We start from the raw sequence: 26,494 nt of genomic DNA, 5'->3' as shown, positions 1-26,494 counted from the left end.
GTAATCACTCTCCTTCTCTTTCTCTGGTGGCCTGTGCCCCCCCCTTATCCTCACATTCCACACATGACCTGTTTCTCCTCCTTAATATTCATTATTAATAAAGTTCCTGATAGTTGTTCAAGAGTTCCACCATGGAATTTCACATGCATAGTCTATGGCTCAGATTGGTCCTACCTCTTTGTCACATCTGCCCTGCTCTGTCATATGGAGGTCAGACATTATTTGCTGTTGGATTTGGGTAGCATCCACCTAACTGGTCTCCTAGAGTCAGTCCAGTGCCTCTCCAAACCCACTCCATGGTCTGGCCAAGAGGCTGTTTGTAAAGCCAAACTCCTGACAGTAGCTTCACACATCACATTGGTTCTCACAACGATCAGATCACGTCAAAAGCTCAGCAGTTCAGAGGTTGAGCTTGGAGATCTGCTTCCACTTCTTCTCATTTCCCATCTCACCATTTCCCTTGAAAGTTGTTCCAGCCAGGTGGTGATGGTTCACACCTATATTCCTAACTACTCAGGAGGCTGAAATCTGAGAATCATGGTTCAAAGCCAACCTGGGAAAGAAAGGTTGTGTGAGCCTTTTTTTTTTTTTTTTTTTTTTTTTTTTTGCCAGCCCTGGGGCTCAAACTCTGGACTTAAGTGCTCTCTTTGAGCTCCTTTTTGCTCAAGGCTAGTGCTTTACCACTTGAGCCAAAAGTGCTACTTCCAGGTTTTTTTTTCTCCAATTAACTGGAGATAAAAGGCTCACAGACCTTCTACCCAGGCTGGCTTCAAACCCTGAGTAGTCAGGATTACAGGCCTGTATCAGCACCTAGCTTGTGAGAGTCTTATCTCCAATTAAGCATCAAAAATGCCAAAAGTGGAGCTATAGCTCAAGTGGTAGAGCACTAGCCTTGAGCAAAGAAAGCTCAGGAACAGCGCCTAGATCCTGAGTTCAAGCCCTAGGACTAGTGCATGCATGCACCTGCACACACACACACACACACACACACACACACACACACACACACACACACAGTTGTTTTGAAGCATGGAGATTCCAAGGAGGTAGCATTGTGTTGTTTTTGTTCCCTCTGTCTGCCCTGCCTGGTGAAATCTACTTAGCCTTCTGCTCTTGGTATAAATGTTACTTCCACCCTGATGCAGGCCAAGCTGCTTCCCTTGACACCTGCCATCCAGCCTCCTGTGGTAGCACACCTCACAAGACAAGCCTCACCATAGGTCAGAGGGACGCAAGCAGGCAACACTGTAATGGGGAAAAGCCCACTTTGCATAAAACACTAAAAACTATTCTAGTTCATAAGCAGATAAAGCACACATTGAACCTTTCTTTTTTTTTTTTTTTTTTTTTTTGGCAATCCTGGGCTTGAGCTCAGGGCCTGAGCACTGTCCTTGGAATTTTCTCAAGGCTAGAGCTCTACCACTTGAGCCTCAGCACCATTTCCGGCTTTTTTCTATGTATGTGGTACCGAGGAATCCAACCCGGGTCTTCGTGCATGCTGGGCAAGCACTTTAACCACGAGGCCAAACTCCCGGCCCCTGAACCTTTCTTTTCTTTTATGCCCTTCCATGGAGCCTGTTCCAATCAGGGCTCCTGGGTAATAAATGAGCACAGAGGATTCTCAAAACTCCATCTTTGGTATACTTCCTTAAAATCTTGAAAGTACGTCCTCCCTGCCAGTCCTACAAATCAACCTCAGATCCACCCTGCCTCCCCACCTACCCGCACCCCCTCCTAGTTTCTCTTCTGTTGATTCTTTTTTTTTTTTTTTTTTTTGGGTCATGGGACTTGAACTCTGGGCCTGGGCACTGTCACTCAGCTCCTCAGCTCAAGGCTACAGCCCTACTCCTGGAACCACAGCACCACTTCTGGTTTTCTGGTGGCTAACTGGAGATAAGAGTCTCTTGGACTTTCCTGCCTGGCTTTAAACCTCAGTTCTCAGATCTCAGCCTTCTGAGTAGGTAAGATTATGGGCCAGGAGCTGGGATTGTAGCCTAGTGGTAGTGTTCTCCTAATATACATGAAGCCCTGGATGAGATTCCTCCATTCCTTGGAGATTCTTATCTCCAATTAAGCACCAAAAGAGCCAAAAGTGGAGCTGTAGCTCAAATGGCAGAGTGCTAGCTAGCCTTGAGCAAAAATTGCCCCGGCCCTGAGTTCTAACAAGAACAACGAAAAAGATTACAGGAATGAGCCACCAGCACCTAGCTAAATATAGTATTCTTAAATATAGTACTAAAAGTGGAGATGGGTGTAGTGGAGAACTTGCCTATCATGTGTGTAGCCCTGGAGTTATCTGCATCACCACAGAAATGAAAATCAGGATTGAAAGTATATAGCTAGATGTGCATGTGACACGCCTGTGTTCCTAGTCACTCAAAAGAGGTCGAGTTCTGAGGACTGCAGTTTCAAGCCAGCCCTTGAAGGAAAGTCCATGAGAATCTTAGCTTCAATGAACCAACGAAGGGCTGGAAGTGAAGAGGTTGTTCAAATGGTAGAAGCTTAGCTTCGAGTAAAAAACTAGGATGCAGTGCCCAGGATCGGGACCCCATTACTGGCACATAAATATAAAAGAAAATAGATGAGATTAAAGTGTAGAAGACTTTCTTCCACACTAGACAAGATGATGAAAATTATGAGTACTTTTTCCAGAAAAAATGCACAAAATCCTTCACATTTTTCAGGGGTCTCTTGGCACGCATCTGTGGAAGCATATCAAGAGTTATGGGGCAGAATTGTTGATCTGATTTGGAGCGGCCCAACCTGCGAAAGGAGAACATAAGCAGATGTGGAAACTTTCCCAGGGGCTTCTGGGAGAGACCTTTTGTGGGGACCAACCTCTTTAGGAGAAAGAATAGAAATATAGTCTTCATATATTATCCTTGCTTTCTCCTCAATCATGCTTTTATTAGCTTCCTTTTTCAGTTCTTCACAGGCCAGCCAGAAAAGCATATTTTCTTCACTGAATTCTGTTCGGAGGAATTCCCGAAAAGCATTTCTTCCGGCAGGAGTGATCATGAGGTTGTCAAATGACTGAGCCCAGGCGCTGACTTCTTCCAGAGTAGGGGTGGCGCTGAACGGGGAGCCAAAGGAGGACAAAAGGGAGCTGTTATTGGTAGTTCATTTGAGCTTTAAACTAGAAAAACCTGTCTTTCCCTTTCTGATTTTTTTTTAAAAAAAGGTATACATTTGGGGAGGGAAAGTGTGGTAGATTTCATTTTCTTAAACCTTTGAGTAAAAGAAAAAAAGGAAAAAACAAAGAAAAAGTGAGCTAAAGAAAAGAAAAAGGAAAAGACAAAGCACATAAGTACAATATCATACTTGTAACCAACGTTCTCAAATGACCATATATAACATCTGGACATACTTCTAAATTTTCTGCAACTACTTGACTCTCCTAAATGCCCTAATTTTACAGAACAGAACAAAGTGAGACTGATCACTAAAACTCCAGAACAATATCTAATACTTAAAAATATGAGGTAACATTTAAGAAAAGAGCGAGGAAGATATGTAATGGAAATGCAAGCTGGGAAGGGGGAAAACAAAAGAAACATTTAGGATGCATTTTCTTTAAGAATTGGAACATTACTCACAAAAGTTCACTTGTTACTTTGTGTTTATGTGCGTGGTGTGTGTGTGTGTGTGTGTGTGTGTTTGCAAGCGCATGCCTGTGAGCATGACAGTCATGGGACTTAAAACTCAGGGCCTGGACACTGTCCCTGAGCACTTTTTTTTTGCTCAAAGCTTGAACTCTACCACTTAAGCCACAACTCCACCTTCTACACTTCCACATTCTATGTCACTGCCCCATCCCTTAGGGAACAATGTGACTTAAATTTCAGACTTAACATCTGGTTTTTGCTTCTTTTGTAACTACACTGAGCCAGATGCAGTTGGGTGTACTCCTGTAATCTCAGATACTCAGAGGCAGAGATTTGGCTGGTACAGTGGCACATACTGCGCATGCCCAGCACATGAAGAAGCACAAGCAGGAGGATAACATGAGACTGCACCTCAAGAATAACCAATGCTCAAAGTGGTTGGTGAGCCGAGCGCAGTAGCTCACGCCTGTAATCCTAGCTACTCAGGAGGCTGAGATCTGAGGATCAAGATTCAAAGCCAGCCCAGGCACAAAAGGACTGAGACTCTTAACTCCAATTAACCTGTAGAAAATGGAAAGTGGGGCTTGGGGGTAGCCTTGAGCTAAAGAGCTCAGGGACAACACCCAGGTCCAGGAGTAGAGTGGTAGCGTTGAGCTGAAAAGCTCAGGGACAGTGCCCAGGCCAAGTTCAAGCCCCATGACCGCCTCCCCCACACACATACACAAATAAAAAAAAATTTTAAAGGGGGTTGGTGGTGGCTTTCAGGTTCTAAAGTGTCTATTTAAGTGTGAGATACTGGATTAGAGCCTTTCTCTCTCTCTGTCTCTCTCTCTGTTTCTCTGTCTCTCTCTCTCTGTCTGTCTCTGTCTGTCTGTCTGTCTGTCTGTCTGTCTGTCTCTCTCATACACACACACATACAAACACATACACACACACCCTAAAAACAAAATAAGGGGAGTGTGGTGATACGCACATGTTTCTGATCCTAGGTATAGGGAAATAATAGGAGGATGACAGTCCAAACTAGTCTTAAGTAAAAAGCAAAGATATTATCCAAAACATAGTACCTCCACAAAAACAAACGAAACATTACATGGAAATCATAAAAGCCTATTTAATAGTGATCCTTAATATCCCTGCCCCCATTTTGACATGTTTGTAACTCTAAAGAATGAATTCTTTAGATTTTTTTTTGGCCAGTGCTGAGCTTGATCAAGCTCAGGGCCTGAGCACTGTCCTTGGATTTTTCGACTTTCTCAAGGCTAGAGCTCTACCACTTGAGCTTCAGCACCACTTCTGGCTTTTTTCCATGTATGTGGTACTGAGGAATTGAACCCGGGTCTTCGTGCATGCTAGGCAAGCACTCTACCACTAGACCAAACTCCTAGCCCTCTTTATATTTTTTTTAAAAAAGAATTTTCAGTTAGTAGTGTGGTCTAGTGGTAGAGTGCTTGCCTTGCATGCACAAAGCCCTGGGTTCTATTCCTTGGTAGGATATAATTCAAAGAAAAGGCCGGAAATGGTGTTGTGGCTCAAGGATACAATGCTAGCCTTGAGAAAGCTCAAGACAGTGCCCAGACTCTGAGTTCAAGCAAATAATTATAATAAATTTATTATTAGTGTTTCCTAACTTCATAAAAATGGCTTATGATATTTTGTTTGTTCACTCAACATTAAGTTTCTCAGGTTCACCCATGTTATTATTATATATACATATTTTTTTGCCAGTCTTGGGCTTAAGCTCAGGGCCTGAGGACTGTCCTTGGATTTTTCTCAAGGCTAGAACTTTACCACTTGAGCCTCAGCACCACTTCTGGCTTTTTCTAAGTATGTGGTACCAAGGAATCGAACCTGGGTCTTCGTGCATGCTAGGCAAGCACTCTACCACTAGGCCAAACTCCCCAGCCCCACCCATGTTATTTTTTGAAAAAATGTTATTGTAAGGGTGGTGTATTTAGGGATTATTACATTGGTAAGATAGTGAACTCAAACACTGTTACCCCTTCCCATGTTTTTCTCCCCTTTCCCCTCCTCCCACCCACTTCCAAGTTGTACAATTCATTTCTAACGCATTGTCTTGTGAATATTGCTATTACATTGGTTCACCCTTTATTCTTTGTTCATGTTCTTGTTTTTTTTCCCTTTCCCTTCCTTAATTTGAATAAACAAGTAAACATATATACAATATACCAGGTACCAAAGTCAGACACAGTAACAACAGGGGATAACCCATAAGGGGAGAAAAAAACAAAAGAGAAAAGAAATAACTTCACCTAGTATATTAAAAACAACAGCCACAAAGATAAACCTCATGTTTCCATATCCTGGAACTCATTTTGTTTAGCATCATCTTGTATTCACCCATGTTATTTTGTGGGTGCCATCTGATCATCACTATCTGTTCTACCTCATTAGATTTTGTCACCAGTTACATCAGCATGGTAGATGATTGGGTAGTTACGTCAAAGTCCTATTTGTGGAATATTTGTGCAGCTAGCCTGTCTGAATACAATGTTTATTCTGTAGAAAGGTGTCACAGGCTGTCCTTCCTCTCCCCAAATGTGACCCTCTTTGGAAAGGAGGGTCCTTTGCAAATGTAACCAAATTAAGATGAGGTCTTGAGGTGAAACTTAATCCAGAATGCCTGATAAAGTTATAAAATGACAGATTTGCATACACAGGCACAGAGCAACATTGCTTTGAGGACACAGGGGAAATTGCCTGAAGTGATATCTGTACAAGCCAATACCCGGCCAAGATTGTGGCAACCATTAGAAGCCAGAAGAGGTGAGGAAGGACTCTCCTGTACAGCCATCAGTGTTGAGGAAGTTCCGCCCTGCCACCACCTTGATTTTCAACTTTAACCTTAGAACCTGAGGCTATAGATTTCTATTGCTTTAATCTCCCAGGTTTGGGTACTTGGTTATGGCTAGCCTAGCTAACTAATTAAAAAAGGCTATGAACTGCTGAGATAAGGTCATAGTTATGGAACTATTCTGACCTTTCTTCCTGAGTGCTTCAGTAACTTCCACGTACATAGGAATGTGCTACAGGTGTATGAATTACCAGTGCTTGCTGCTCTAACTGGTTCCTGTTGTAATCATATTGTTTTTCTCTGCTAGATGTTACTTTCCCATTTCATGTCTCCATTATTTCTGTGTGTTTTCCCTTTATGTACTGGAACAATCACGACAGGATGCCTAAGAACAGGTTTCCAGTGCATCTGGTATTTTTCTCTTCTTTTCTGTTCTTTCCTTTCCTTTCCTTTTCTGCCTGCCTGCCTGCCTGCCTGCCTTCCTTCCTTCCTTCCTTCCTTCCTTCCTTCCTTCCTTCCTTCCTTCCTTCCTTCTTTCCTTCCTTCTCCCCCCCTACCCCGTCTCTTTCCCTCCTCCCTCTCTCCCCCTCTCTCTCTTGCTTGAACTCAGGGTCTAGGACCTGTCTTTTACTTGACTTTTTCACCAAAGGCCTGGTGTTCTGCCACTTGAGCCTCAGCAACATTTACATGAGATAAGTCTCATGATGTCCCTGCCCAACTGTCTTCTAACCAAATCCTCAGATCCCAGCTTCCAGTTCTGAGCTTCCAGCACCTCTGAGGCTAAAAGTTCCCTAAGACTAGCTAGCTTTCTTTTTCCTTATTATTTTTTTTTAGATTCCTGTTTTGAGAGTCAGAAAGCAGAGTGTATTTAATAATAATTCTAGAAATGTATTAAGATTCTTTATATTGCCAGGCCTGGTGGTGTACGCCTATAATCTCAGAACCAGAGCAGCTGAAGCAGGAGGATTGCAAGATTCAGCCAGCTTGGGCCTCTTAGCAACACTGTCTTGCCCATGCTGCCTCCTTACTGAGATCTTCAGATCTCAATCCTGAGTAGCCAGGATTACAGACATGAAGATACCCGTGCCAGGCTTACTTAGCATTTTTGATCAAGGCTGGTGCTCTATCAAATGAGCCACAGACCCATTTCTGGCTTTTGTTTTTCTTTTGGTTAACTGGAGAGAAGAATCTTTTTTTTTTTTTTTTTTTTTTGCCAGTCCTGGGCTTGAGCTCAGGGCCTGAGCACTGTCCTTGGACTTTCTCAAGGCTAGAGCTCTACCACTTGAGCCTCAGCACCACTTCTGGCTTTTTTCTATGTATGTGGTACCGAGGAATCGAACCCGGGTCTTCATGCATGCTAGGCAAGCACTTTAACCACTAGGCCAAACTCCTGGCCCTGGAGAGAAGAATCTTTAAACTGTCCCAGCTAGCTTTGAAACTCAATACTCAGATCTTAGTCTCCCGGCAGCTCTGGTAATTTCCCCACGCCCAAAACGAAAGAGTAAAGAGAAGGTGAGATACAAAATTTGGCATCATAAAAACTTATGTATAGTTTCAAAATGCTCAAAAATTGTAAAGCAAGCTGGGTACCTGTGACTCACACCTGTAATCTTAGCTACTTAGGAGGCTGCAATCTGAGCATCATGGTTTGAATGAAGCCAGCCCAGGCAGAAAAGTCTTTGAGGCTCTTAACGCCAATTAACCACCGGGGGAGGGGGATGGTGGAGGGGGCGGGGGTGGGGGGAAAGGGAGTTGGTAGTGTAACCACTCAAGTGGTAGTGCACTGGTCTTGGCCAAAAAGCTCAGGGACAGTGCATGAGCCCCGAATTTAAGCCCAGAACTTAAGGATCTAAAGTAAATAAATAAAATCAATAATTTAACAATTCAATATAAACTTACAATTACAATGGAATCACAAAGTCTTTCTGAAGAACGAATATGCTTTTTATATTTAAACAAATAAATATTGTGGACTTTTAGTTAAAAAGTATATTCCATAAAAATAAAATTACATCATTATAGTTTGTCAAGAATCAACTATTTGTATTTGTGATTACCAAAAGTACTGAAGAAGTAATAGAATTGATTTCTCTCCCTGTTATACAATGAATTAAAAGAAGTTCTGCAGAGGGAAAATGTTATATCATATTGAGATTTCATGTTACTAAATTGTACAGAAATTGTGTATTCTACTGAAACATAACATACCAAAACCCCCCATCCACCCCCCAAACAAACAAACACCTGGAAAGGTTTGTATTTCTGTTCATTTCCTGAGATTAAAATGTGAGATTTTACCTTTCCTCACAGATTGGAAAGTCTGTCCGGACTTCATGGGCAGTTGCTGTGGGTCTCTGGTTTCTAACTGTGAGGCTGCAAGAAACAGACAGGGTTAAGATCAGCTGGCATCAAGAAAAGAATTTCCTTAAAGAGAATTTCAAATCTTCAAGTACTGTAGAATTTATCTCCTTTCCTTCCATTTCTTCTTCCTCCTTTCTTTCTTTTTCTCTCTTTTTTTTTTTTTAGTCTCATAGTCTCAATAAATACCTAGACTGGTATCCTTCTGTCTTGTCTCCTAAGTGCTGGAATTAGGGGAATGTACTACCATATCTGGCCTAGAATTTGTTTTCCTTGAAAAACAACAACAAAGAACCACTTGATTGCTTTTAAGAAAAACAGAAGTATGACAATAAGGTATTTGTATTAGTTAACTTTAAAATCGTATACAGAAAAGATGGTTATCTAGATAGGTTTCTGAACAGCATTTAAATTCCCAATTACTGAAGCATTAGAAAGACAAATTACATTTATTTAGAATATTGCATTCTATACTAGTTAGGGAAGAGTTAGAAATTCTTATGCTTAACTACATTTGAAATAACAATTCTTTCCCTAAAAGTTGTTTGTTAGGGGGCCGGGAATGTGGCGTAGTGGTAGAGTGGTTGCCTAGCATGCACAGAGACCTGGGTTCTATTCCTTGGTACCACATATATAGAAAAAGCAGGAATTGGTGCGGTGGCTCAAGTGGTAGAGTGCTAGCTTTGAGAAAGCCCAAGGACAGTGGTGAGGCAGGCTCTGAGTTCAAGCCCCGGGACTGGCAAAAAAAAAAAAAAGTTGTTTGTTAAAAACTTCTTTGTGGACTGGGAGTTTGGCCTAGTGGTAGAGTGCTTGCCTCGTATGAACGAAGACCTGGGTTCGATTCCTCAGTACCAAATACATAGAAAAAAATGCCAGAAGTGGTGCGGTGGCTCAAGTGGTAGAACTCTAAGCCTTGAGAAAAATCCAAGGACAAAGAAGCTCAGGCCCTGAGCCCAAGCCCAGGACTGGCAAAAAAAAAACCCAAAACCAAAAAACTTCTTTGTGTGTTTGTGTACTGGTCCTGGGGCTTGAATTCAGGACTGGTTGCTGTCCTTGAGCTTCTTACACTCACATTTAGCTGTCAACCACTTGAGCCACAGTTCCATTTCTAGCTTTTTTTGTCAGTTTATTGGAGATAAGAGTGTCATGGATTTTCCTGCCTGGGCCGGCTTTGAACCATGACCCTCAGGTCTCAGTCTCCTGGGTAGATAGGATTATAGATTCATATGAGCAACTACTGCCTGGCTTATTTTGGATTTTCCTCTGTAAATTCATTCCAAGTGGATTGTTATTATTGTAAACAGAATCTTTGCTTCTATATCATCATCTCATTGGTTATTGTGTGTATTATGACAGCTATTCAGTTTTAATTTTTCACTGGGCTACCATTTATATACCATAACCGTTGCCTATTTTAAGTATACAGTTGGTTTAGTCTTATGCTTACTGTGCTGTGCAAACATCACCACTATCCAAACCATTTGCATGTCCCAAAAGAAGCCCACACCTGTTATCAGTTTTTTCTTTCTACGTCTACCAGCCCAGGAAGACATTAACCACCTATTTCTGGTTTCTTGATTTGCCTACAGACACATGCAGTTTATCGTCTTTGGGGGCTAACATCGTTCCATTTTGGCAAAATGCTTTTCTTTTATCCAGGTCGTGTATAGTACATACCTGTACTTTAGTCCTTTTTTCCCCCCAGTCCTGGGACTTGAACTCAGGGCCTGGGCACTGTCCTTGAACACTTTTTGCTCAAGGCTGGCACCTTGCCACCTGAGCCACAGTGCCACTGCCAGCATTTTCTGTGTATGTGGTACTGAGGAATCGAACCCAGGGCTTCTGTGCATGCTAGGCAAGTACTTTACCACTAGGCTATGCTCCTGGCCTTTAGTCCTTTTTCTGGTTGAAAATTATGTGTTATGAACAAACTGCATTCTGCTTATCCATCAATGATCAGACACTTGCATTTTCTTTATTATTATTATTTTTTGGTTGCATGAACCATATTACTATGTAAGTTTGTATGAATATATATTTTCACTTCCCTAAGGAAAAAACCTGAGAATACCCAGAGTATTCTGTAACTCTATCTTCAAGAGTTAGCATAACCCCTATATTTATTTATTTATTTGTTTGATTATTTATGCCATTCCTAGGGCTTGAACTCCTGAGGCCTGGGAGCTGTCCCTGAACTTCTGTGTTCAAGGCTAGTGCTCCACCACTTGAACCACAGCCCCACTTCCAGCTTTTTGTTGTTATTAGTGTCTCAGGTTTTCCTGCCTGGGTTGGCTTCAAACTTTGATCTTCAGATCTTAGCCTCCTGAGTAGCTAGGATTACACGTATGAGCCAAAAGATCCTAGCCTATAGCCACTCTTTCTCTATATCTTTTGTATTGGTTCTGGTGCTGAGACTAAGGACCTGAGCACTGTCCCTGAGCTTTTCAGCTCATGGCTAGCACTCGTGGCTACTACTTAAGCCACAGCTCCACTTCTAGCTGTTGCTGCTGCTGCAGGGAGGCTTCCTTTTCCTCTTCTTCTTCCTCCTCCTCCTCCTCCTCCTCCTTTTCTTGTGGTCAATAGATCAGAGCTTCAAAGCTCTTCTGGCTTTGAACTGAGATCCCAGTCTTCTGAGTAGCTAGGATTACAGGCATGAGCCAGTAAGACAACTATATTTATGCTAATTTTATATCTTTCTTTACTAAACTCTTTCATGTTTGTATTAGTTCTAGCCACAGAGTTTCTGGGAATTTTGAGGTATTCTTTCACTGTCTGTAAATAGAGACAATTTTACCACTTTCAGTTCCTAGGCCTCTAATTGTCTTCTCTCATCTAATTGCATTGGGTGACACTTAAAATATATGTTAAGTAGTAGTGGAGATTGTGGATAATCTTGCCTTATCCTTAACTGTAGAGGAAAAGCTATCAGTAGCTTATCAATAAATGTTTTTTCTAATTGTGGGAATCAAACCTAGGGCCAATATATTGATCACATATCTCTGATAAATCTCAAAAGTAAAAGTTACATCTTATATCTTGGAATTATTTTTTTTTGCCAGTCCCGGGCCTTGAGCTCAGGGCCTGAGCACTGTCTTTGGACTTTCTCAAGGCTAGAGCTCTACCACTTGCGCCACAGCACCATTTCTGGCTTTTTTCTATGTATGTGGTACTGAAGAATCAAACCCAGGTCTTCATGCATGCAAGGCAAGCACTCTACGACTAGGCCAACCTCCTAGCCCCATGAACTATTTTTTAATGAACTTTTGAAAGAAATACTCCTTGTGAAACTTGAACATGCCTTAACATGGCAGTCCACCCCCTCAAAATAATGTTCATCATGGATGCCTTGCATTATGTTTACCCTGTCACTGCCATTGCATTGATCTTCCTATTCTTTTTTATTTTTTTGTTTTTCTTTAACACCCTTGCCCTATGTTAGAAAAAATCTTTTACAATATTTTTAAACACACCTTACTATGTGAATTTTCAGTGTGTGTGTGTGTGTGTGTGTGTGTGTGTGTGTGTGTGTGTGTGTGTGTATGGCAGAATTTTTTTAAAGGCAAAATCATTAAAAATGCAAGAATTCTTTTGACTTGTTTCCTTTATGATGGCTAGGCTAAAAAGTTTCAATAAATAATGGCTTCTAAACAATGAAACCAAACTAAACAAACAGTCTTGAGAGGCATGGGGGTGGCGTCCTGTCTGCATGAGTGTCAGTTTGCCTGGCTTCCTGGGTTTCTTTTGTAAGGGGGCATATCCCTGCACCATGGGGAAGAGAAAGCAGAGAGGAAAATGAATTGTGAGTTTCACACAAGATTCCAAAAAGAACTGGATGCTCTACAGTGATTTAAATAATGCAAAACTTATTTTAGTGATGACATTTTCCATCTCATTATATTTAAATAGAAATATTTCAAGGAGGAAAAAATCAGAACACTGTATTTGTTTACTAGGGCGGTCTATTGTGATTGTTCTGCCAAACATAAAAAGTGTCAGTAAAAGCCAAGGTATTTGGCACTGTGCTTCAGAAATGTTCTTTCTCTCTAAGACCCTGGTTAGACATTTTTGTTTTGTGTTGGTACTTGGGCTTAAACTAAGGCCTAGGCCTTGTCTCTTAGCTTTTTTGCTCAAGGCTGGTGCTCTACCACTTCAGCCTCAGTTCTACTGATGACTTTTTAGAGGTTTTTAGAGACAGGAATCTCATTCATGGAGTTTTCTGCCCCAGTGAGCTTCCATCATCCCACATCTCAGCTTCCTGAGTAGCTAAGATGGCAGGCTTAACAGTGTCCCTGTTTGTTAAGACATATTTTGAGTTACAAAGGAGGAATATCTCTTCTACCTTCTAGAATTTTTTTAAGAGTCTATTTTCAAGAGAATAAGAATCTACATGCCTGCCAGGGCCCGGAGTTTGGCCTATTGGTAGAGTGCTTGCCTAGCATGCACGAAAGCTGGGTTCGATTCCTCGGTACCACATGCATAGAAAAAAGCCAGAAGTGGTGCTGAGGCTCAAGTGGTAGAGCTCTAGCCTTGAGAACGCCCAAGGACAGTGCTCAGGCCCTGAGCTCAAACCCAGGACTGGCAAAAAAAAAATCTACATGCCTTCCTTTGTAACAATACCAGAAGGCCAAGCAGTAGATTTTGAGAAAGCTATCACAAGGAAGTAAGAAACATATTTCCACTTACTTTCTGGAAGATTCACTGCCTGATCTATAGCTATCTCTATTTATCACAGGTAAACCTCAAAAGTATGCTGAGAAAAAAAAATCAAGAAAATTAGACTGTTTTCTCTGATGTGGAAGCTCTAATTTTTGGACTAAGTCTGAGTACTATTAATTTTGAAAGAAAATTTCCTTTTCAAACTAGTTTAAGATTCCTGTGTCAACCTTGGAAGAAACACTACTCTTCAGTCTATCCTCCCATTATAGTTATGTTATTGTAGCCAGTATAAACTCGTGTGTGTGTGTGTGTGTGTGTGTGCGCACGCGCGCACACTCAGGGCCACATGCTCTCACTTAGCTTTTTGGTTCAAGGCTGGCACTCTACCACTTAAACCATACCTTCACTACTTGCTTTTTGATGGTTAATTGGGGATAAGAGTCTTTCCTGGACAGATTGGCTTTAAATTTGAGACCTGCAGATCTCGGCCTCCTGAGTAGCTAGGATTATAGACCTGAACTACCAGCATCCAGCAACATTTTTGAACTTTTCATACCAATGAATAGATACTATTACTTAGGCTGTAATTGTCCTTTTCCCCCCTAACGTGTTGAGTGTGGACGGCAGTGCTATTGGTGGACAGGAGTTATCCAACCCTGCTCATTTTTGTTTTCTCACTCAGAATAATGCTGTGGGGGATAATCTTAGGTACATTTCCCTTGGAGGGGAAGTTAAGTGGCTTTCTTTAGTGGGGTGTGTTATTAGCTTTCCTTTCAGTGATCTTTAGAAACCCAGGTAGATTGTCTTTTCTACTTCATTGGTTTGCTTTTCCTTTCGTTAGTATTCTACCTTCTAAAGTTTTTTTTTTTTTCATAAAAACGTCGTGTATTGTAACAATCTAGCTGAGTAGGCCTTATATTTTTATTCTGTTTAATTATTTGCTTTAGCAATACTGGGGTTTGAGCTCAGGCCTCTGCTTGTTCAGCAGGTGCTCTGCAACCTGAACCATAACTCTTGTCATGGAAAGACATTTATTGATCTTTTCTTGTGTGTGTGTGTGTGTGTTTGTGTGTGTGGTGTGCTTAATTGGAGATAGGAGTCTCACAAACTTTCCTTCCCTGAGCTGGCTTTGAACCATGACCTTCAAATCTCAGCCTCATGAGTAGCTACATGTCCTTTCATAAAAGATTTTGTCTACTCCTCCCTCCCTCTCTCCCTCCCCCCCTCCTTCTTTTTCCCAGTCTTGGGACTTGAATTCAGGGCCCAGGCACTGCCCCAAGCCTCTTTGTGCTCAAGGTTAGTGCTCTACTCTTTGATCCAAAGCACTACTATCTGAATAATCAGTCTTTTCTGCTTCCGCTGGCCTCGAGCCATGATTCTCAGATCTCAGCCTCTCCAGTAGCTAGGATTACAGGTGTGAGCCACTAGTGTTCAACACTTTAAAAACACCGGTGTTTTGGCTTTTTTTGTGTGGGTCATGGAGCTTGAACTCTGGGCCTGGGCGCTGTCCCTGAGCTCTTCAGCTGAAGGCTACCACCCTACCCTTGAGGTTAATTGGAGATAAGAGTCTCAGGTCCTTTTGTGCCTGGGCTGCTTTGAACCTTGATCCTCATATCTCAGCCTCCTGAGTAGCTAGGATTACAGGTGTGAGCCACCGTGCCTGGCTTGTTTTGGCTTTTAAGAGGAATTTTACCTATCTGTACAACAATTTAATAATAACAATAAAATCACATTCTAAAAAAGTCATTCTTTTTAATACCAAGATCATAAAGGTACAATCCTATATTTTGGCCTTGAAACCATCCAGAATTTATCTTAAAGTTTTCCACTTTGTTTTTATTTTGTGTTTGTGCTGGGGCTGCCCCTGTTACTCAGGGTGGCCTTGAACTCCTGGCTTAAGTAATCCTCCTACCTCAGCCTCTGGAGTAGCTGAGATGACAGATGCATGGCTCCATGTCTGGCTCTGATTTTCATTTTAAGGTGGAAATTGATTTTTATCTAGAATATGATAGGAATATAAACCTAGGTAGGAGATCATTCTGCTTTGCATGAGCACATGTGTTTTCTGGGATCTGAGACTTTTCAATGCTAAAACAAAACAAGTAGATGAGGTGATTGTCCAAATACAAAATTAGTATCATCGTGCATGTTAAAGTTCACTCTTTCCTGTGCTGAAGTTGTCTTTGTCATATGCTGCTGAGATTATCTAGTGAGTTTTTGTTGTCTTCTCATTGATGTAACAATTATATCTTGTCTGGTACCAGTGGCTCAGGGTTGTAATACTAGCCACTCAGGAGACTGAAACTAAAGGTGTGTGGTTCTATGCCAGTCCAGGAAGGAAAGTATGTGCAATTATTATCTTCAATTAACTACCAAAAAGCTAAAAAGGGAGCTGTGGCTCAAAGTGGTAGAGTACACACACACACACACACACACACGCACACACACACGCACACACACACACACACACACACACACACACATCTTCATCTTTTTTCTCTAATGAGAGCTGTATTGATTCTTCTGTCACAGCGTCAAACCTCTATCCTCAGATTTGAGCCTCCTGAGTAGCTAGGCTTACAGGCGTGAGCCCCTGGCACCCCGCGTGTCTAACATTTTTTTTTTTTTGTCAGTTGTAAGGCTTGAACTCAAGGCCTGGGCACTGTCCCTGAGGTTTTTTGCTCAAGGATAGTGCTTTCCCACTTTGAACCATAGCTCTACCTCCCATTTTCTAAAGGTCAATTGGAGATAAGAGTCTCAGATCCTTTTGTGCCTGGGCTGGCTTCGAACCATGATCTTTGGCTCTCAGCCTCTGGAGTAGCTAGGATTCTAGGTGTGACTATCAGTGAGCAGCTCCATTGCCTTAGATACTCACATCCTAGGTGCTTGACAAGTGCTGAGACAATGATGATGTTCTCTAGGACTAAATTATTATTTTATTCTCCCTATTGGGTGACAATAAGTTGTTGAGGGTATGACCTCAACTCCTGTGCCCTGACCAAGAGAGGGAGAGGACGTGAGAAGCACTAGCTGGAGTGTCACTACCACTGCCATATCCTCTCAATCAGTGCTATTCAGTACTGGCAGAGGGGGCCCAAACACAGCATCTGCAACATTGCTGGGGGCTTCTCCATAGGCCAGGCCTTCGCCACAAGGTGTCTTCTCAGCTAGTAACAGCCTTCTTTTAGCTTCCTTTGGAGTCATCTGGTCTCCTGTGAGAGGCTGAAATCTTGCCTCGAGGGACAGGCAAGATTCTCATCTGCAGCAGGGGAGGGGAGACCGGCGGCTCACACTTGTAATCCTAGCTCCTCAAGAGGCTGAGATCTGAGCATCACGATTCAAAGTCTATGAGACTCTTATCTCTATTTAACCACTAGAAAACCGGAAGCCGTGCTGTGGCTCAACATGAGAGAGTACTAGCCTAGAGCTACCGAGACCAGGGACAATGGCCAGGTCCAGAGTTCAAACTCCCCAACTGACCAAACACAAAAACAAACAAAAAAGGATTCCCATCTGCTTTCTGTAGTGTAATCTGAAAGTAAAGACACCAGTGCTGTGATTACATCTCCTCTTCCTCCTCCTCCTTCTTCTTTCTTTTTTTTGCATCACTTCTTAAAGTATACTATTGTCCAGGGGTAGCTGAAGAGCTCAGGGACAGTGGCCAGGCCCAGAGTCTAAGCTCCACAACTGACCAAAAAAAAAAAAAAAAAAAAAGGTATACAGTTGCTGAGCCCCACCCACCAGACTGGAACTTATTATCACTTTATGCCAAATTTTCCTGGGCCTTTTATTCTTTTTATTGTTGTTGTTGCTGATGGTAGTCATGGGCCTTGAACTCTGAGCCTGGGCGCTGTCCCTGAGCTCTTCAGATCAAGGCTCTACCATTTGAGCCACAGAGGCACTTCCAGTTTTCTGGTGATTAACTGGAGATAAGAGTCTTATGGAGTTTTGTGCCTGGGCTGATTTTGAACTCCGAACCACAAATCTCAGCCTCCTGAGTAGCTAGGACTACAGGTACAGGTGTGAGTCACCAGTGCCTGGCCACAAGCCTTTTATTCTTTTATGTTTTTTATACTACTCTCCAAGGGGCCAGCTCCAGTCCTTCTAGATGCCTGCATGTGCTCTCTCTCCCCCTCCCCTACTTCCTGGGCCTTGAACTCATGGCCTGAGCAATGTCCTTGGGCTTTCTCAAGGCTAGAAGCTCTACCACTTGAGCCAGGGCCACTTCCAGCTTTTTTCTATGTATGTGGTACCAAGGAATTGAACCCAGATCTTCATGCATACTAGGCAAGCACTTTACCACGAGGCCAAACTCCTGGCTGCTGTTCTATTTTTATACATACAAACAAATTACTTGGCCCATATTCAACCTCATTCACCCAACTTGTTAGCCTAACCCAATAGAGTCTGCTTCTCTTTTCTGTCATTTGTTTTTATTTTGATTATGTATAACTGTACCAAGGGGCCAAGGGTTTTCATTATAGTATTTCAGACATGCATATATTGAATTTTATTCAAAATAGCTCTTTTTTAAACATTTATTTAATTTATTTTTTATTTTTATTAAAGCAATGACTGTGTACCAGCCTAAGAAATAAATTAGACTATTTTTAGATTTTGCTATTTTAAACATATCTGTTGATGTTTGCCTTTATTTAAAAAGTTAAGGACCATGAGGCTGGGAGTTTGCCTAGTGGTGGAGTGCTTGCCTAGCATGCACGAAGACCTGGGTTCAATTCTTGGTACCACATGCATAGAAAAAAGCTGGAAGTGGTGCTGAGGCTCAAGTGGTAGAGCTCTAACCTTGAGAAAGTCCAAGGACAGTGCTCAGGCCCTGAGCTAAAGCCCAAGACTGGCAAAAAAAAAAAAAAAAAGTTAAGGGCGGGAGTTTGGCCTAGTGGTAGAGTGCTTGCCTAGCACGCAAGAAGACCCTGGCTCGATTCCTCAGTACCACATACATAGAAAAAAGCTGGAAGTGGTGCTGAGGCTCAAGTGGTAGAGCTCTAGCCTGGAGAAAATCCAAGGACTGTGCTCAGGCCCTGAGCTCAAGCCCAGGACTGGCTAAATAAATAAATAAATAAATAAAAAGTTAATAAACAAAAGCAATAGAAGACCAAGCTTCTTAAACCTAACCTTTACGATTGGTCTTAAATCCTAAATCTGTCATAAAGACTTTAGTCCCAAGGAGAGCTTTTCTACCCATTTCTGCCTTGTTTTTGCCTGAATATTATATTCTTCTACCTGACATGACATTCCTTGAGAGCTAAACAGGTGAAGTATATTGCAGGATATATACATATATATATACACACACATACATATATAAATATAAGTAATATATGGCTATGAACATGTATACACACACACACACATACACACACACACACAGATGTAATTGCTTTTTAAGAAGCTACTTAGTGGGTTAATGGTTTCTGGCATGATTCCATGGCACCACTTCCTAGCCAGCAGTACAGTAATGAAGAGTGCCAGCCTTACCATGAGCAGCTACAGCAGCAGCACCAGCAGAAGCAGCAGGCATTCGAGCCCCGACTCCCAGCTCCAGGCTGGCCCAGTCCAGAACCCAGCGGCTCCTGCACAGTGGACGTCTGCCGCTTCCTCATCTCAGAGCGTTCGGATCCCATAGGCTGCAGCGGGCAGAGGTGGAGGGGGGGTTAGAGTTACAAAGACGTAAGTCTAGACGTTCATTTGTCTAGCACAATGAGAAGATCATTTGGCTAGATGCAGGCCATTGTTGCTAAGTTTAGCAAAAAATTTTATGCTTGGACTCATAGTCTATTAATTTATTGGACACTTATATAATGGCTAGGACCTGCCAAACAGGATCAATTCCAAGAATAAAATATCCAGTGGCACAGTTAGGAACACACAGTTTGGTAAAGGAGTGAGATAAATGACATACACGGAGACATCAGTTAACTCCTATAACAGGAATGGTACCTAGAGGTCCCTCTGGCCTGAGCACAGAAAGGAAGCCACACACAAAAGGTCAACCACAATAACAATCTTTTCTTTCCCAACTGTTTCACTGTTGTAGTTCTGTCTTGGCTTGTTTTGTTTGTAGCAGTGAGGTTTGAATTCAAAGCCTGCCCTGCACTGCTTGGGCCATGCTTCCAGCCCTGCTTTGTGTGTGTGTGTGTGTGTGTGTGTGTGTGTGTGTGTGTGTGTGTGTATGTGTGTCAGTCCTGGGCTTGAGCTCAGGGCCTAAGCACTGTCCTTGGATTTTCTCAAGGCTAGAGATCTACCACTTGAGCCTCAGCACCATTCCAGCTTTTTTGTATGTATGTGGTATGGAGGAATCGAACCAGGCCTTTGTGCATGCTAGGCAAGCACTCTACCACTAGTCCAAACTCCCGGCCCCTTGTTTTGTTTTGTTTTGTTTTTAAAGAGGTACATTGTACTTGTTACCAGTGTACATTCCATGTCCCTTGATCCACTTACCCTCTCTGTCACTCTTCCTCATCCTCTCTTCCCCTTCTCAGTCCAACATCTACAAACTTTATCGTTCTATTTTCATGCATGTATGGACTAGAGGAACTGCAGGAGAGGAGGTCTGAACCAGACTGAGCTATTCTCGCTCATTTATTTGTTCATTTTGCCTTTTCCAAGTTCCATTTTGGTGTGAGCTTGCAAAGGCCCCCAAATAATCATACTGGTATTTGGGTGGAACTTCAACGAATTTAGTCTTTTTTCTGAGGAATGGCATTTGGGTTTCTTTTAAATAGCTTGGCATGTAAGCTTCCATGAGTTCCTTCCTTCCTAGTGGAAAAAAGTGCTGCCCACAGCGCACGGTTCCCGAACAGCTTCTTGGTCAGAAGGCAAAGGCAGAACCCAACACCCTGCCATGTTGTATGGATTCCATGATAATGTAGCTAAAAAGCCCCCAGTCCTAAGCCCTTTAGTGCCACTCCCCCCTCTCCCCCACCTTTCTGAGATTCTGGGTGTCATGTTTTCACTGCTAAGACTTTGAGGGCCAGAAAAATCCAGCATGATCTCCAAAGATGCTTTGAACAAAACATCCTTCAGATAATTGTTTTCCTTCCTTCTTCCATTTTTTTCTCTAACTTTCCTCTCTCCATTGTTCCTTCCTCCTCTCTCCTTTCCTTTCTCCTCTCCCTCTCCTGCCCATCTGTTCTTTCTTGCTTGCTTTCTTTTTTGTAATATGTACTATCTGAGGGTTTCAAGAAATGACTATTTTAATATCTAGAAGTGAATCTTCCCAATCCGCACATAAAATGCTTATTTATTTAAATCATTTTACATATAAGTGTTTTCTTCAAATAGGTCTGGGCGCTGTCACTGAGCTCTTCAGCTCAAGGCTACCACCCTACTTTTTGGGTCACAGTGCCACTTCCAGTTTTCTAGTGGTTAACTGAAGATAAGAGTCTCATAGGCTTTAGTGCCTGGGCTAGCTTTGAACCATGATCCTCAGATCTCAGCTTCCTGAGTAGCTAGGGTTACAGGCATGAATATTGAAATTTCTTAAATCCTGAATTCAACTTGAGTTTTAAAACTCTGTTCAGATGAGCATCCCTGTTTCCCCTGTTAAACAGTGAAGTATATTATATTCTTGCATTTCTTAATGTTGAGTCACCCTTACTTTAATAAGCAAACTTTTTAGTTCTAACAGCTGTTCTTTTAGTGTGCTACTGAATTTGATTTGGTGACATTTATAAGGAGTTTTAAAATCTACCTACTTACCACCTACCTAGTTTCCACGCACTAATCTATCTACCTACCTATCATCCCTACAAGGGAATTCTTTTTTTTTCCCTGAAAATTGATAGCATATGTAAAAATCACTGGAATCTTTTAGCCTGTTGTCTATATTTTCAATATCTCTTTTTATTTCTGTTCTTTTCATGCCTTTGTTTCCTTTTTTGAACCTGTGTGTGTGTGTGTGTGTGTGTGTGTGTGTGTGTGTTTGTGTTTGGGGTGGGGCAGTACCAGATTTAAAGTAATGGCAGAACATGTTTCCAATACCTTGCTTGCTTGGCTCGTGCTCTGACACATGAGCCATGCCTGCAGCCTGGCTTTCTGCCAGTTAATTTGGAGATGGAGTCTTGAGCAATTTTTTTTTCTTTTTTTTTGGTCCAGACTAGCTTCTTCAAATCAGCATCCTCTGAGGAGCTAGGCTTACAGGCCCGAGCCACTGATACTTAAGGACATCTAATTTTCAAATTAATTGGACTTACTGTTATTAATCATAGTTGCAGAACAAGTTGCATTATTGCATGCTTATTTAAGGGATAAACATGTAGTTGATTATGGGATAGTTGTATGTATAATATCATCAAAATTAGCAGACAATAAATGTCTTAAATATAGCAGGTAGGCAATATGCAGTTTAATAACATATTAAATACCTTCTACCTGTTTACAAGATTTTAAAATAGGCCAGTCCTTTCAGACATCGATCTATGGTCTGATTAGTCAAGCCAGCCTCACACATCTTTTCCTTTGACTTTGTCCTAACTGGGAAGAGTTCTGGACACATCTCATTTCTATGTGTTCTTTTTCTACACAAGATCCATGCTGCTCTAGTTCTCCTGGGCTGAGCACTGAGGAGAGAATTCATGGCCCATTTTAATGTCTATCAAGATAGCTCAAGCATGTCACACCCCTCAGTATTCAGATAATGGCTGCCTGTGCCTGCCAATCCTGAGGCTGAGAATTTAAACAGATATAAAATCAATGTTGGCAATCTCAGATACTTTATAATTTATGGCAATTTAAACACAGCCTGAGGAAATGAGATTAATACAAGTTGATAGTCATTAAATATTTCAGATTTTAATTAAGAGATAATCCTGTTCAAACATGGTTCTTCCAAATTCTTAGGAACCCAATGTTTAGGAAGACTCAACCTTCAATTAAAAGCAAGGCAAACTTGGACTCTTGATTACAATCTTTTAGGAATATAAAATTGAAAGTAATAGCTAGTTAGGAAAACATTTAACTTAACTATAATTCACTTAACATGTTATTTTATTTTCAGATGCACTTAAACTTGGTGGCTAGAGTCTATTAATACCTGTTCATCTTCATTATCATTTCCAAATTCTGAAAATAGCCATTAGTTAGTTATATACTGGGATTATGATGAAACATCAAGCATTGTATGTAGGGAGAAATTTCATCTCTTAATGCCTGTGGCCCAAGTTCTTATCTCATGAGGACAGAAAATCAAAAAGGAGATCCCAATGAAAGAAAGCCAAGTACCTAACAAAGAGAGAAATTCAAAAGTATCCTCCAAGAACCTTAGAGACAGGGACCTTCCATTAGTGGATAGCACAGAGCACCTTCAAAGTTAAACCAGAATAAAAGGAAACTTATAGCCTCTATATTGCTTTTGCTTTAACTTATCTTAGCTGTTGAAGTATTTTTCTTTGGAATGCCTAGACAAGTCCTTAAGTCTTTGTTAGAACAAAGTATTCCTCAGAGTATTCCCATTCCCCAGTACTCTTTTTATTACCTGCTTTATTTAGACACTGACTTTTTAACATACATTAAAGAAAATTTGTAGGAGGTCTTTGGTTTGGGTTGAGCTGCACAGAACTAGCAAATCAAAATGAACTAGAATCATGTGAAGGTTCTGTCCCACTAAGAAAAACTAAGTCATCTAGCTAGCCTGCTAAGTCCAGAGATGGGCAGATAATGGCCATCTTAAGAAGCTCCTCTGTGTTATCTGTCACAAGGCAAGTAACTGACATAATCAGTCTACTTTCTGTACTCCATTTCAGTTCTTCCTCCTTCCCCCCGCCCCCATCTATAAAGCCATCCTTCCCTTGCTTGGCTCCTAGTAACACTAATTCCTTCATAGAAGGAGGTATTGTGGGGCTGGGAGTTTGGCCTAGTGGTTAAAGTGCTTGCCTAGCATGCATGAAGACCCGGGTTCGATTCCTCGGTACCACATACATAGAAAAAAGCCGGAAGTGGTGCTGAGGTTCAAGTGGTAGAGCTCTAACCTTGAGAAAGGCCAAGGACAGTGCTCAGGCCCTGAGCTCAAGCCCAGGACTGGCAAAAAGAAAAAAAAAAAGAAGGAGGTATTGTGCAATTCTAGAATTGCACATACAAACACAATTCAGATCTGGAAACTTGATCTGTTGTAATTCTGTCTTGTGACACATCGTACCTAGTCATAACTTCTCATTTTGTTATCTGGTGGAGAACCTAGCTCACTATGCATTTTGTTGCTTGCAATATAAAACCAGGTTTTATCATTCTTCTATCCAGATATTCTCTCCTGCTTCTACTATTGGCTTCTGTGTTGTCTTGATTTATCCTACTTATCACTTTCTGTCCAGAAAACTATACAGTTTTACAGATACAAGAACAACTACAAGTTTGAAGTGTTTGAATCCAAATTCAAGTTGGTCTGGAAATTCCCATCAAAGCAAGATGGTGATGGTGGATCAGTTTAGTGAGATCCTATTTTGACAACCTACTTTAAGCAGATATCAAAAATCCAGAAACATAAGGCTTAGTTCAAGACCAAGGTTAAGTACACTTCCCAAACAGAAAGGCAAGGAAAAGGTCAGTCAGTGGATGGAATGGAGCTGTAGATCATTGATCAGTTCATGTAACAGGAACAGGTAACCATAATCCACAAAATAAAAAGGACTAAAGTCAATCAAGGCTAAATGGGGAACAGAATTGCATTCACTACAGCTAAAAGTAAGGAGGAAATACCTTTTTTTTTTTTTTTTGGTAGGTCATGGGGCTTGAACTGTGCCTGAGCTCTTTAGCTCACAGCTATCATCCTACCCCTGGGCCTGGGCATTGTTCCTGAGCTCTTCAGCTCAAGGCTACTGCCCTACCTTTGAGTCAAGCCCCACTTCTGGTCTTCTAGAGGTCAATTGAGGTAAGAGTCTCAGGTCCTTTTGTGCCCCGCCCTGGCTGGCTAGATCTCTGATCTCAGCCTCCTGAGTAGCTTGGCAAGAGCCATCGCACCCAGCTAGGAAATATCTTTTGTAAGAGGAAACTTAGAGAAAACAAATGTGGCTGATCTTTGCCATATGCCTAACTAGACATAGTTGGGAGCTACAGAATAAGCTGGGATGCATGCCGTTACTAAGCAGAATCTGCTGTATTCTCAGTAAGACATAGAACAGAGATTCTGAATTGTTATCAAAACATCTAGTTTTCAGTAGAATGCCTATGAATGCAGAGGAAATTTTAAAGTTTGAAGAAAGAACCTGTAAAAACTAAGGGAGGCCTGTAACAACAACAAAGAAAGAAATGAGTTATTTAAAAATATGCTTTCAAACCAAAGTTTTAAAACACATGAACTGGGCACCGGTGACTCGTGCCTGTAATCCTAGCTACTCAGGGGGCTGAGATCTGAGGATCACAGTTCAAAGCCAGCCCAGGCATGAAAGTCTATGAGACTCTTACCTCCAGTTAACTACCAATAAGCTGGGAGTGAAGCTGAGGCTCAAATGATAGTATGTTAGCTTTTAGCACAAAAGCTCAGGCACAGCACTGAAGCCTTGAGTTCAAGAACCAATATCAGCACATACAGAAAATGTCAAAAGAAAAAATAAAATAATAGAAAATAAATAAGAACAAATAAGATAAAGAACCCAGTAGAAAATTTCAAGAAGCACTATCTCAGAATTTCATGTGAAAAGCTCCAGAGATAAAAAAAAAATAGATAAATAGATAGATAGATAAGATTTAGGGAGGAGTAGAAACCACCAAAATAGCTATATGAGGTACTTAGGTTTTTTCACTAGTAAAACAATCATTTAACTAAACAAAGTGATTTGTCAAATAATCATTTTGAGTCTCTGGAAACTGGCCTATATGAATGTAGATGAACTTACATTAAGAAGGTGGAAAAGTAATTATTCAAGAAAATCTACTGGATCACAACAGCAAGACCCTGTAGCCTTCAAGCCAAGGCCTGTATCCATCCTGTTCTGGCTGCTAGAAGCCAGATACCAGACAGATATAGCCAAACAACTAGATATTCTCTCCTTCCAGCTTCCAAAGCAGGATAGAGGTTCAACCCTATATGGTTACTAAAGCTCAAGGTGATGGTAACCAAGACAACTTGGATGTCCCCTAGCTTGCTCCTAATCCTCACCTCTGCACGGAAGTTCCAGCTTGCTGTGGTGACCAACATTCTATTGTGGAAGGAGCCAACTAAGAAGATGTAGGACTGCCACCCACCACATACATAGCCTGCTACTACTGGAGGGATGTAGCTTCTGGGGGAAATGGGCCCAGGAACTGAGGAGCTGCAGGGAAGTCTCTGTAGTCTGCCAGGGCGGACTAACTTTATCTTATAGGAAGATAAAGACATCACAGAGGGGCTGGGAGCATGGCCTTGTGGTAGACTGCACGCCTAGCATGTATGAAGCCCTGGGTTCAGTTCCTCAACACCATACACACTGTGGCTCAAGTTGTAGGATGCTAGCCTTGAGTAAAAGAAGCTTATGGACAGTGCCCAGGCCCTGGGTTCAAGCACTAGAACTAGCAAAAAAGAAAAAAGAAAAAAAAAAGATATCACAATGCCAATATCATATGATAATGCTTCTCTTGGAAGCTAGAACTAACCAATGTTAATTTTTTACAATACCCTTGGCATTGAAAGGGAAGGTGTAGGATCAAAGGGACAGGTAGACAAATGAAGAGGTAAAGAGGGGGAGAATGTAGCCAAGACTCCCATGTATTTCCTGCAAAATTAAGCAGAGTAAGGGAAGGGGTGCATAGGGAAGGGACAGGTGAGAATGTTGAAAGGGATGACACTGATCAAGATATATTATATTCATAAACTGCATTGTTAAATGTCAACTCCTTTGTATAACTACTTAGAGATAATAATAAACATATTCATAATAAATAGCAAAAAAGAAACATCAGCAAAGTTAGTGATAAGCAATTATGAGAGAGTCAGTAGTTAGTTCTATGATGGAGGTGTGTCACAAGCACAAAGGCGGATTGGGCCATATACAACACAATCGGCATGGGGAAAAGACACAAGTAGAGTCTGGAAGAATCCATGTGCAGATTTTCCATGGCTCTCTCTCTCTGA

The 26,494-nt window shown here is 41.6% G+C and overlaps 1 protein-coding gene across 1 annotated transcript in view; it reads right to left on the bottom strand.

Moving 5' to 3' along the window:
* The window catches only part of LOC150058729 (regulator of G protein signaling 20-like), a 60,032-nt gene that overhangs the window by 2,525 nt on the left and 31,013 nt on the right, over window positions 1-26,494 (bottom strand). The window contains exons 2-4 of the mRNA XM_090338631.1: window positions 18,931-19,079; window positions 8,719-8,793; window positions 2,839-3,073 (exon numbers count right to left, since the gene is read on the bottom strand). Coding sequence (XP_090194757.1) covers window positions 2,839-3,073; window positions 8,719-8,793; window positions 18,931-19,079 — 459 coding nt within the window. The remainder of the gene's footprint in view (window positions 1-2,838; window positions 3,074-8,718; window positions 8,794-18,930; window positions 19,080-26,494) is intronic.

Source organism: Megascapheus bottae, chromosome 9 (genome assembly GCF_031878675.1).
Source record: "Megascapheus bottae isolate mThoBot1 chromosome 9, mThoBot2.hap1, whole genome shotgun sequence".
In the NCBI taxonomy this organism is placed as follows: Eukaryota; Metazoa; Chordata; class Mammalia; order Rodentia; family Geomyidae; genus Megascapheus; species Megascapheus bottae.
This window is presented reverse-complemented; position numbering and strand designations above follow the sequence as displayed.